Source organism: Hydra viridissima, unplaced genomic scaffold (genome assembly GCF_058129835.1).
Source record: "Hydra viridissima isolate aposymbiotic clone 2 unplaced genomic scaffold, HvirCarnegie_v1 scaffold_3, whole genome shotgun sequence".
NCBI lineage: Eukaryota > Metazoa > Cnidaria > Hydrozoa > Anthoathecata > Hydridae > Hydra > Hydra viridissima.
Genome location: NW_028324302.1, coordinates 12414378 through 12425772, shown reverse-complemented (window position 1 = coordinate 12425772; position 11395 = coordinate 12414378). Strand labels below are relative to the sequence as shown.

The following is an 11395-nucleotide window of genomic DNA, read 5'->3' as shown; positions in this document are numbered from 1 at the left end:
ATTTTTAGGATCATGGGTGCATACTCTCCCCTATACATTTACTGAAGCTTATGGTTAAAAAGACAAAAAAACCAATCAAGAATAGCTCACAAATCTGAAAAAGGTTGATTTGAGCTATGAACTTTGCTTAATAGAAATTTAACTGTGTTTAAACTTTGACCTTTAAAACTAGGCTTTTGCAAAAAGGCTATATATGGTTTACTAGAATGGATAGAGTAAAGTGAAACAAATTTTCTTTCTTAAGTTGAAATTGCTATGATATAGTTTAAAGGTCGAATAAGAAATTTTCAGTGTCCTTTTCACCACACTCTCAGATTATGCTTCCCACTTTAAAGTTCAAATCATAGAGTATTTCTTATTTTTGTCGGAAATGTCAAATTTATTTGCCTCGCTTTTTTTTTCTTGAATTAGTGATTTTTTTTTCGCGAACGACCTAGTTAAAAATTTTCTTATTTTCGATACCTAAATAGCATTTTGACTAAAGGTGTTATAACTGAAAGCATCTTAAAGTTCATTGATTTCAGAAGTTGGAAAGAAATATTAAGAACGTATCTTTAATGAGCATTTTTGATAAAGCATTTTTAAAGAGTCAGTCATGTAAAGCTACTTTAACTTATAATGATCTAATATTTTTATTATTATTGTTGTTACTAATAGTAACAACATACGATGATAAAAATAATAAGACCATACCTTTCGTTACATTTTTTTGAGCCTTCTACAAGTGATGTACAACCTTATTTTTAACCTTTTCTAGATATATCAAAAAAAGTAATCTTATATTCCTATCTATTATTTCATTACTGGATAAATAATAAGTCTTCATGAGGAATATTTAAAACATTTATGTAGAAAGTGTTATGTTATGGTCTTATGCAGGTTAGATTTAAAATAAAGAAAGGCTTTGAAGTTGAGAGGAGTGATAAAATCTTCAATTTTTCTGAACACACAGAAACCTGTTATGTATGTAACACACTCACAAGAGTTGAAACAAAAAAAAAAGTACATGTGATAAGTATTCATCAACAGTTAAAAGCATTTGCATTAAAACATGGTTTTCACTGTTACAATGAAAATAACAAAAATTACTTTGTAATAGTTAAAATCAATAGTTATTGCCAATCAAATGGCTTGTGGAGAGTAATTATTTTAAATTGTAAAGTGCCATTATCCAATAATATTAACAAATCTCTTCCAGATCTACTAAATCTTCAATATGCTAATATCATATTCTCCAACATTTCATGCATAAACATCTGTAAAGGAAATAATGATTTGCATTTGATCTTTTTTTCTAATCAGAAATAAATTTTCTGATTTTAAAAATTTCCGAAGTACATCAAATGAGGATCATAGGCGTAGAGTTTTAGTTTTCCCGGATGGGGCATAAATTATTTTGTAGGAGTTGAAAATCTATAATAAGAAGTAAAAAGTTTTTTCAATAGGCATAAAAATGTAATTTATTTTTTCAAGTAAAATGTGTTCATGCGTATGGAGGCACGCATTATAAGCTCATTGATCAAATGATTCATAAACTCGGGAATCAGTGAAATTAATTGAGAAAGGACACAAGCTCTTTCAAAATCATGGTCTACAAGCTCTTTCAAAACTGATTCAAAATTAATTAGTTGAATATTCTTGAATTTTGCATGATCCATAAATATGTCGCGATGGAGTTGTAGCCTTCTATAATCTTCAAAGTCATCTTTGTAAAAAGTCTCAACAAATCCAATTTCCAAGCACTGACTAATGAGAAATTTTTCTACATTTGCCAAATGCTCAGTGGTTTCAGTCGGTTTGAAACGGGTCGCATAGAAAAGCTGGCGGTAGTGGTCCTCTGGAGTCGTAGCAAAGTATGGAACTCCACTTCCAGTAAATTTTGATGTAATTTTACGTTTCTGTGGCATCTCTGGTTTGTCAAGTAAACTACATTCTGCTGCTACAACGGCTGCATCCCACAAGATTTCGAAGCGAGTATCACCCCGGGCTTCTTTTAACACCTCCTTAAACGTGTTGTTGGTATTTCTTGCTTTGCAAAAATTAAGCTGCATGTCTAAAATAATTTTCAATAAACGTGTAACATTATAATTTGCTTAAAATAATAAATTTAAAAAAAGACACTATGAAACAAAACAATATTTACCTTGGAGTGCTGTCTTAGCATCCTCGATTAACGTGAAGATCATGCGCAAAATTTCCGATTTGAAAAATGTGTCAAACTTACAAAAAGATTCCAGATAACCCGCTGCTTCTGACTTATTTTTGGCTGAATTATCAGAATGATTTTCAAAATCCTCTAACCAGTTGATAATGGCGGAATAGTTACTCGTAATAGATATGATGGACGGTTTTATAAGGATCCATCGAGTGTGGCAAAATGGCCGTAGCGTTGTTCCGCTTTCTACATCCTCTACATTTCGAAATTTGTTGGAACATGCCAATTGTTTTGGAGATCCACGGGTAAATACGATGAATGATTGCACTAAATTCATAATATTCCTGCTCTCTGTTTGATTTTCAACAGAATCTTGTGCTACCAAGTTGAGATTATGAGCGCGGCAGTGCACGTAAAAAGCCCGCTCTTCTTTCCTACTCATTAAAGTCTGCAATCCATAGATACTTCCAGACATGTTAGACGATCCGTCAAAACATTGGCCCCGACAATTTTGAATCAACAGGCTAAATCGACACAAAACGTCCATTAAACAGTTCTTGATGTTCTCAGTTTGCTAAAATCCCATTAAAAGCTCCTCAATTTTAAATTTTTCATTAACACGCCGAATGCAGATCAAAACTTGTTCTTTCGTGGACATATCCGTTGTTTCATCGGCCGTCAAACTATAGAATTGTGATTCCTTTATACTTTCGCATAGCTTACGAAGCGTTGCATGAGCAAAGTCTTGAAGGATTTCGTGTTCAATATCAGCGGAGAGCCACTTTTGCTTTTCGGGACGATTCAACCATTTCTTCAGTTCCAGAGAATCGTCTGCTCGTACTTTGATTTCAATTTGATTTTTTGAGTAGCATGCGAAAGTTTGAATTATTTTCAAATTTTCCACGAATGAAAAGGCCTTGCGTTCCCTAATACATTTAGAAGAAACATTTATTTATCTAGTAAATAAATTTAATGATTGATAGTTTATCTAAATTTTTCTTAAACGAAATTGAGGATTTACCAAATAAAGAAGTGCTGTAAATATTTTTGATAAAGCCGTACGATTATCCATCATTTCTTTATTTTAGTGACGATTAAGCTGATGGATAAATGTCGATTCCAGTGTTGTTGAGGCGATCATACTAACAGACGCTCTATGGAGTTCAGATCGCTTGTGAGAACCAAAAATTTGTGACGCTTTCTTCCAATTAGAAAATCCGTTTAAAATAAAAGCTTCGTACGAATCTTTTTCTCTTGAACTACGAGGTAAAGGCATTTTCATTTGGGTAGCTTTGATGCAGGTAAAACAAAAAACTTTTTCTTTCTCGCAGTCATGTAAAACCGATTTATGTTTTTCATTCCAGCTTATGTTTAAATTTTCTTCCCTTTTTTGATGGAAAAGATGACTGTCTTGAACAACAAGGACTAGGCTCCTCTGTAAAAGACGGCGACTCAACAACAGCGGTTGAATCAGTTGCATCATCTGACTGAACAAATGATAAACTTTCATGAGTATTATCTTGGAAGTTATTAGCATTTTGAGATTCAGAAAATAATGCAACTGCTTCAATTTGATTTTCTTTTTTTGAAAAGTATTCACCAATCTTCTTCATTCTACAACATCGTACAACTTATTACTTAAAAGTCAATGTACCATTGAACAATTATAAAATCTCTTCAAAAACTTACGTTTTTTTAATTCAAATGATTTTTAATTGAAAACTTTTAAATAATTAATACAAATAATACTGCCAAATTTATCAAAGAAAAAAAATACTAAACGAACGTTTAACTTACACAACTCTTTAGTTTATGTAGTTCCGTTAATTTGCTTTACATTACGTTTTTACCGATCTCAAATGAGTCTCAAACTCATCAGAAGCGTGGAATTTCTGAAATTCGAAAAATAATACAAACTTTTGAAAATCACCATAGGTATTTGCGGAAATATTACAATGGTTTTTAAACTGTTATATTTGTTAATGTTTAAGTATATTATGGTTTCTATTTTTTAAACATTTTTGAAAGCTTGGTGAATTTCGCCGGGTGGAGCAAAGTCCCAGCGACAAATTTCCGGATGGGGCTCGAGCCCCCGAGCCCCAGCGCGTTCTACGCCTATGATGAGGATGTTGGAATAATTGAAATGGAAGAAGGCAATACAGTTGAAAACTTTAAAGTTATTAGACATAAAGATTGTTCATTACCATGTTAGCAAAAGTCTGTTGTGATTTTAGTACCATCTATCACACTAACTTACGTGTAATGGAATCCAAGTTAAAGAGCAACGAAAGTCAATCATCTATTACCTTCAACTAGCCGTTTTTTAACTGCACATTTTCTTACACCGGTATATGTAATAAATGTAATAAAGACAACTTGCATTCTTCTATATGGAAGTTCAATTGTACATTACAACAATTTACAGTTTTGAATAATTTCTAAAATCAAAATTAAGAATTATTACAATATTTTCATAATCTGGGAGTATTTGCAAATATAAAGTAGCACTAGTTTAGACATTAAGTTCCACAACATGCGAGTATAAACATACCTTTAGTACCAATGTAACATTTATTTTCATGCTTTTTAAAATTCGATTTTCTAAGATATTTGTGACATTTCGGACAGGTAAATTTAGTTAATAACCGTTCTTCTGTTTTTTTTTTCAGCTTTTTTGTTTCTTCTTCTGCAATCGACTGCTCAGTAGAAAAATATTTTAAAATATTTTTATTGGATAGTCAAGACCATCTTTTTCCGACGTCGAATCAAATAAAAATACTCCCACGTTTTGCAATTATCACCTATTGTTTCAAAATTGTTATCTAAACAATTCCGTATACACGCATATTCCATATCACGCATATCAATCATAATGTGTTGAACATCCATCTATTAATACGTCCTTGGGTTTACTTTGTGAGTGACAGTTAAATTGAGGGCCTTGTTTTTACGCAGCATATGTGTGGACTGAAATGGATGACCATTCTCTGTTGCTTTATGAAAAATATTTTAAGGCTTTCTCTTAAAGCTTTCTGTTCTTTAACCGGCTCTTTAGACAATTTTTACAACAAAATCTTAAAATTTTACAATTTTAGACTCTTTCGTTCATTTTTTTTTAGTTTGAATTTAGATCTCTTAATTAGATAAAAAACTAAATTTGTACAGCGACTGTAAAAAAATGATAATTAAAAAACGAAAAACTTTTTTTATCAAATAAAAACTGTTACAAGTAGAAATATTCAATGAAAAAACTGAAGACACAACCAACAAAAACTTGGGTAAAATTAATGTTAGTATTCACAGTATTTAAAAAGTACTCACAAATCTTTCACAATTTTTTAAAGGCTATTTTGCAATAATATAGATATCATATTTCAAATTTTTGTTTTTGAGTTTAATTCGTAAAGTTTTATATTAACTGATGCTCGACATCCGAAATCGACTGGAGCATTATCAGATCCAAATGATGTCATATAGTCCATATTCAAACCCACATCGGTAGGTTTGAATATGGATGATCTAAGATATTCTAAAATTCTCCAGCCGAATTCGATCGATGATTTAAGAAGTTGTAAAATTCTCCAACTGTTTTTCCTCAATTATTAAAAATCAATAAAAGATTCTACGATCGGTTCTTCCTTTTCATTTATGTAAAAATAGCGAATAAGAATAGGAAACTTTATTGCGTTTTGCTTCTTTGAAGCATTTGCTGATATACTGAACGGTAAGTGACAATTTAAATTTTGTTCAAGTAATTTTGGTTACAACCAGTTAAAACGCGTAAAAAGCATTTCAACGATGGATTCTATTTTACTTCTACCAAACTTCATTTTCTGAGATTTTTTCTTGGAATCCAAAAATATTGTCGAAACTACTTAAACTCCCGACTCCATAAAAAAAAAAGCTCTGGTGATATTTCACATTATATACGACAATTCTGCTACAGCAATATCATCAAGTTTCATGTACTGCGGTTTACATTCGCACAATAATGATGTATTATGGCGAGATTTTAAAAGAAGTTATGTTGTGACAAATAATATATAATATAGTTATTTGGTGAAAATCGAAGGTGCTGTCCAATTCAGTAACCCGGACATTTTTAGGTTTTAGCCGGATACTTAAAGTAAAACCCGGACGAGTGGCATTATTGATTTAACCTTTTCGATATATTTGAGCATAAATAATAATTTTTAATTTTAGTTAATTATTAAAAGTAATTATTTTAAAATAAAATAATAAAAAAAAAATACAAATCTATTTGACAATGATTTAAAAAAAATTAAGCAAATGTTATTTAAAAGTGCTACAAACAAGTGTTTTAATGCAGCACACCAAATGCGCTCTTATAGAAATATATACCAAATATCCCTCCTAATCTTTAAATACATTCAAATAATTGTTGAAATTAAAAGAACGAAATTTTCCCATAATGCTATGATTAAGTGATTCTATATTTCTCGATCTAATCATTAGCCTACCTTCTATTATTACACACTTCGATTCTCTACAACTTTATAACCATTATTTAAAATTCATAAAGAGCTTTTGTAATTATACAGCAATTTCTTGAAAGATTTTTAGAAGTTAAACCCAAAATTTATGTTATTATAGTGTTATATAAACTTGATTTAGTTATTATAGCAATTACTTGACTTTCTATTGATGCCAAGATATTGCACTTAAACATTCAAGTTTATTACATAAAGATAATAATAGCTGAAAACGCTTACAATTTGTTAAAACTATGTGTATCTATGTTTATTACAACCTCAATTATATCTAATAATGTTCTTTTATATGTTATTTTATTGATGATATACTGATACACTCATTTACTAACATAAAATGATAAAAATGCTGATTGAGTGGGCGAAGATAAGCGAGGAGAGGAAGCTATTAGTTTGAGTCATTTATCTTATTGGATGGTACCTTGGATTAGCAAAATGAACGCAAAATAAAAGGAAGATATATAAGAAGCAACAGAAAAATTACACCATACACTCAAAAATAACTATTGAAAATTTACAACACTTCAAGATTTTTGTAAAAACTTTTTTACTTTTATTTTTACTTTTTTTCATTTAGTTCATTGACTTAAGTGTTAATTTTTCTTCAATTTGTATGAGTTTTTATTTATATAATAAAATAAACTGATATCGTGCGCATCCGTATGCAGCGTACACCCACCGAAGATAACTTTCGATTAAGAAAAAGCTTTTTTTGATTTTCGTCATCTTAATAACAAATTCGTATATTTTTTCTTTCAAACAGCGTCATAATAAGATATTTTAGAGTAACATTAAAAAAAAAAACTTACGTTAGGCATGCTTGAATTTGCGTAGGGGCTGTTGCTAACCTAACAGAATTAGTAATCGTTGATTGTGTTATAATATCTTACTTTTTTTGTCTGTTGGTGTCGCCAATCGACAAAAGAAAAAAAAGTAAAAAACAAATTTTTCGAAAAGTTTGTTTTAAAAAACTCTAAAGATTTTTCTCTTTTTTTGAATTTTTACAAATTATTTTTTTATCAATTTAAATAAAATTGTTGATTCATTTTGTGAGTCTTCATAAATATTTGTTGATGGCCATTTCTTGGGTTTTCTTTCACGGTAACATACTTTTGTGGATTTCGTAGTTAAGCAACTATCTAATGATAATAAGATAATAATTAAGAATGTTTCATTTTCTCACTCGTAATCACTAAGTGAAATATATTTTTTTGTATTTACAATGTATTTATATCTTTTTATATTGTAGTTTGAGCAAATAAATATTTTTAAATATTAGAGTAATTTTTTGGAAATGATATTTAATTAAAACAATTTGTTTGAAAATACATTTTGTTATGCGCCCGTAAAACGTTTTATGTAACATTTCTTTTGCCACCATAGCAACAAATTTGATTAGTTTAAGCCGTAGAGCTTTTAGATCACATTTCGTCACGTGATCTGTAAATCTGCGATCTGCAAATTTCATTTATTGCTTAAAACGGAGAAAAGAACATTTATAGATAGCAGCATTCATCAACAACGTCGCATTTAATTGCGCTGTTCTCTCCATAAAGAAGGATTCATTCAGCCGTGACGATGGCTAATGCAAATTTTTAAAGCCATGTTAAAAGCGCTTAGATTATTTAGCTTTTGATCAGGAAGTTTTTTTATTCTCTTTTATGTAAACGATGAAAAATTAGAACAACTTTTAACTTTTACTTACATCAAGCGCACAGTTTCAGTAAAGTAATATATTTTAAAGAATTTTTATTGGTTATTTTATTGGGTCATATATTACTTCAAATTTGAATATTAAAACGTTTACTTGAGCAATATTTTACACTTCAGAGGGAAAATGGCGAAAGGAGAGTTATATTTGCCAGAAATTTTATTATCTAAACAATACCCGCAAGTTTTCAGGCTGACGCGACCTTATCGAGTCCGGGGATCGCAATACTTAAAAGAGGGCCAATACATCACTGTCATTGACCGAAGAAAAGTGGAGCTTATAGTAGGCATTGATAGCGAAGGTCGCGAATTTAAAGTTCGCAAAGATCGATCGGCATATGTACAAGCTCTTGAGGAAGAGCGCACAGTCTATCGTCTTCTAGATATTATTGAAATGGCAAAAAATATAAAAACTATAGAGTTACGAAAAGAGATCAGACTTGAAAAACACACCTTAGAATGTGGAGAAGTTTTCGTAGTTGAAAAAGTCTCAAAGAATTTTCGTGGTAAATTAAAAAATATCGAATTGCGTCGAATAAAAGATGGTAAAATATTTCGTTTCCCGTTGGATGCCATCGGTTTGTTCAAAATTCGAACAGAGAAAACAATTTGCCCATTACCTGCTTTGTTATCTGTTCGATCGTTACCACTTAATGTTCAGTTTCAAAACACACCTACGTCTTCAAACTTCCCTTCAGGTGTTGTTATATTGCAAAAGCGATTTCTTTTGAACGTCGTCTGCGTGTTAACGGTGGTAGAAGGTGCGTATGTTTATGAGACATTTTCAGCTGATGCAGATATTTTTGTGGAGAAGTGCAGCTTGAAGTTGCCAAATCCAATTGCACAAATAAATCCACGCGGTTCACTCGCGTGCTCTGATGATTTTCAGTTAATAAAAAAGTTTTATAAAAACAAAGTAAAAGAGATCGACTCAAAGTTGATTGAAGATATTTATGCAACAGGGTATTATGGCAGTGCTACTTTAGAAAAATCAGCCCTTGAAGATCGACATTTTGTTCAATTTACTGCCACTAAACGCGAAGAGATAAAAAATGTCGTTGCTCCAAATTTACAAAACGTTGGGTCCTCAGTTTCATCAGCTACAGAAATTGACGGTCGACCTGTTCCTTTTCCTAGACACTCTAAAACCCAACGCCAAATGATAAACTTCTGCAATAGTGATATAGAAGAGCAGAGCAACACTCCAATTCCGTTCAATAAAGCAGTCACGCAACAAACCGCTCAAAACACAAATTTTGTTCTATCGAAGGAGGATATAGTAAATAAAAGAAGCACCTTCATAAAACAAGAACTTTCAGATGCTGAGCCATTGCGTTCTTATATAACTAACTCGTGCTCAGATCACTCTTTAGTTTCTTATGCAAGCGATTCGTCAAAAGTATCCACAGGAAAAGTATTCAATAGAGCCGGATCTGCAGACCATCTGATTGATAGAATTTATCAAGTCCCCAACGATCTTAAATATAGTCGTTGTTCAAGTGTAATAACAGTAAATAGCGGTGACTCTGGATTAGGACTTTCCTATATGAGTGGTGATTCATCTCAAACCTATTACCGTTCTAAACTCCAAGAAACGTCCTATAATATCATCGATGAAGTACGGACCATGCCTGATTGTGAAGCCACATATGAAAATAGTAACAGGACTACATGGCCGAAAAACATTGAAAGAACTTCTCATGATTCTGATTATGAAGATGTTGCGAATGTAGATGAAACGTTTCTATCTCCTAAAAAATGTGACGAATTTGGAGTTGAGGTTTCTAAAAATCCAAAAAGTTGTATTCATAAAAGTATCGATAACAAATTCGAAAACTTGAAGTCAATGACGCAAAATGAAGTTTCAAACGTTTTAGTTCGATTAAACTTAAAGAGATTTGTGAGCAGGTTTCAGCGAGAACTTGTAAATGGTACGCTGTTACTTGAGCTTGACGAAAAAATCTTAGTTGAAGACTTAGAATTTACACATTTTGAAGCTCGAAAACTGTACAATTATATTCATGGTTGGAGGCCTTTAATTGAAAACGTAAACGGGAATGACTCTATAAAAAGCAATCCTGCCGAATGGTCTGTGACTGATGTTGTTAATAGCCTCTATCGAATTAATCTTAATAACTTAGCGTCGTTTTGTAAACAAAACCAAGTAGACGGGTCTTTACTTTGTGATATATTACAAGAAAAAGAAATTATTGATTCAGTCAAAAATGAACACGGTATTATATTCAATGGTCTTGAACTATCAAGACTAAAAGCATTCATTTTGAAAAACTGGAGACCAGACGATACTATGCAGCGAATGGATTACTGGGGAAAACAAAATAAAAAAAAAGCAATTTGGAATTCGTTTGCCTCACACTAGATACTGTGATATGTGAATATTTGAATTCGTTAAAATAAATCAAAAAGAACATTTCTCTTTATTTACGAACTTTCTCACATTCTATTAAAGTACGTGATTATAAGTTTGCGATAAGCCACAAATTTTACGAAGACAGATTACACCAATAATAAATTCGGCTAATTCTATTTAATTTACAGATTAGGTTTCCGGATCTGATAACAAAAAATCATTCGCGTCAAATATTTTGTCGCGTTTTTCGGTTATTGTATATATTTAAAAAATCACTATTTAATCTAAAATAAAACGTTTATATCCAAATCGAAATAAGTTTGCAAATTTCTGAAAATAAAATAATTTATTTTTAAATACAAAAGTTGTTTTTATAGAGAAAGTGATTTTAAAGAGATTAAGCACTAAAACGAGTAAAAAAATTTGAAACAGTTTTTTTTTCCTGGAAGAATATTTAAAGCTGCCAATGCAAAATTTCCTCCCATAAAATGACGTAATCAATATAAATAACGGGAAACAGTTTTGTGTTTGTAAAAGGACAACGAGTTTTAAAGTAATTGTTCCGATTGCGTTAATGTAATGCGATTTATTCACTAATTATTCTTATCATAACAGGACTTTTTCTTCAGAGGAAATAGATACTATTAA

The 11395-nt window shown here is 31.0% G+C and overlaps 2 protein-coding genes across 3 annotated transcripts; one reads left to right on the top strand and one right to left on the bottom strand.

Annotated features, from left to right (window-relative positions):
- Positions 1-1012: 1012 nt before the first annotated feature.
- Positions 1013-3789, bottom strand: LOC145189223 (zinc finger MYM-type protein 1-like). The gene is made up of 3 exons (XM_090082852.1): positions 3177-3789; positions 2144-3081; positions 1013-2053 (listed from the first exon to the last, which is right to left on the bottom strand). Exons 2-3 carry the CDS (start codon positions 2700-2702, stop codon positions 1461-1463), a joined length of 1152 nt encoding a protein of 383 aa, XP_089938978.1. The 5' UTR covers positions 2703-3081; positions 3177-3789; the 3' UTR covers positions 1013-1460.
- A 3176-nt stretch (positions 3790-6965) lies between these two features.
- LOC149891062 (uncharacterized) lies at positions 6966-10802 on the top strand. Of its 2 annotated transcripts, none has more exons than XM_090083597.1 (2): positions 6966-7201; positions 8497-10802. In XM_090083597.1, exon 2 carries the CDS (start codon positions 8504-8506, stop codon positions 10754-10756), a length of 2253 nt encoding a protein of 750 aa, XP_089939723.1. In that variant the 5' UTR covers positions 6966-7201; positions 8497-8503; the 3' UTR covers positions 10757-10802. The 2 variants fall into 2 exon arrangements, with proteins under 2 accessions (XP_089939723.1, XP_089939722.1); XM_090083596.1 differs by lacking the exon at positions 6966-7201 and adding an exon at positions 8046-8394.
- The last annotated feature ends 593 nt before the right edge of the window (positions 10803-11395 follow it).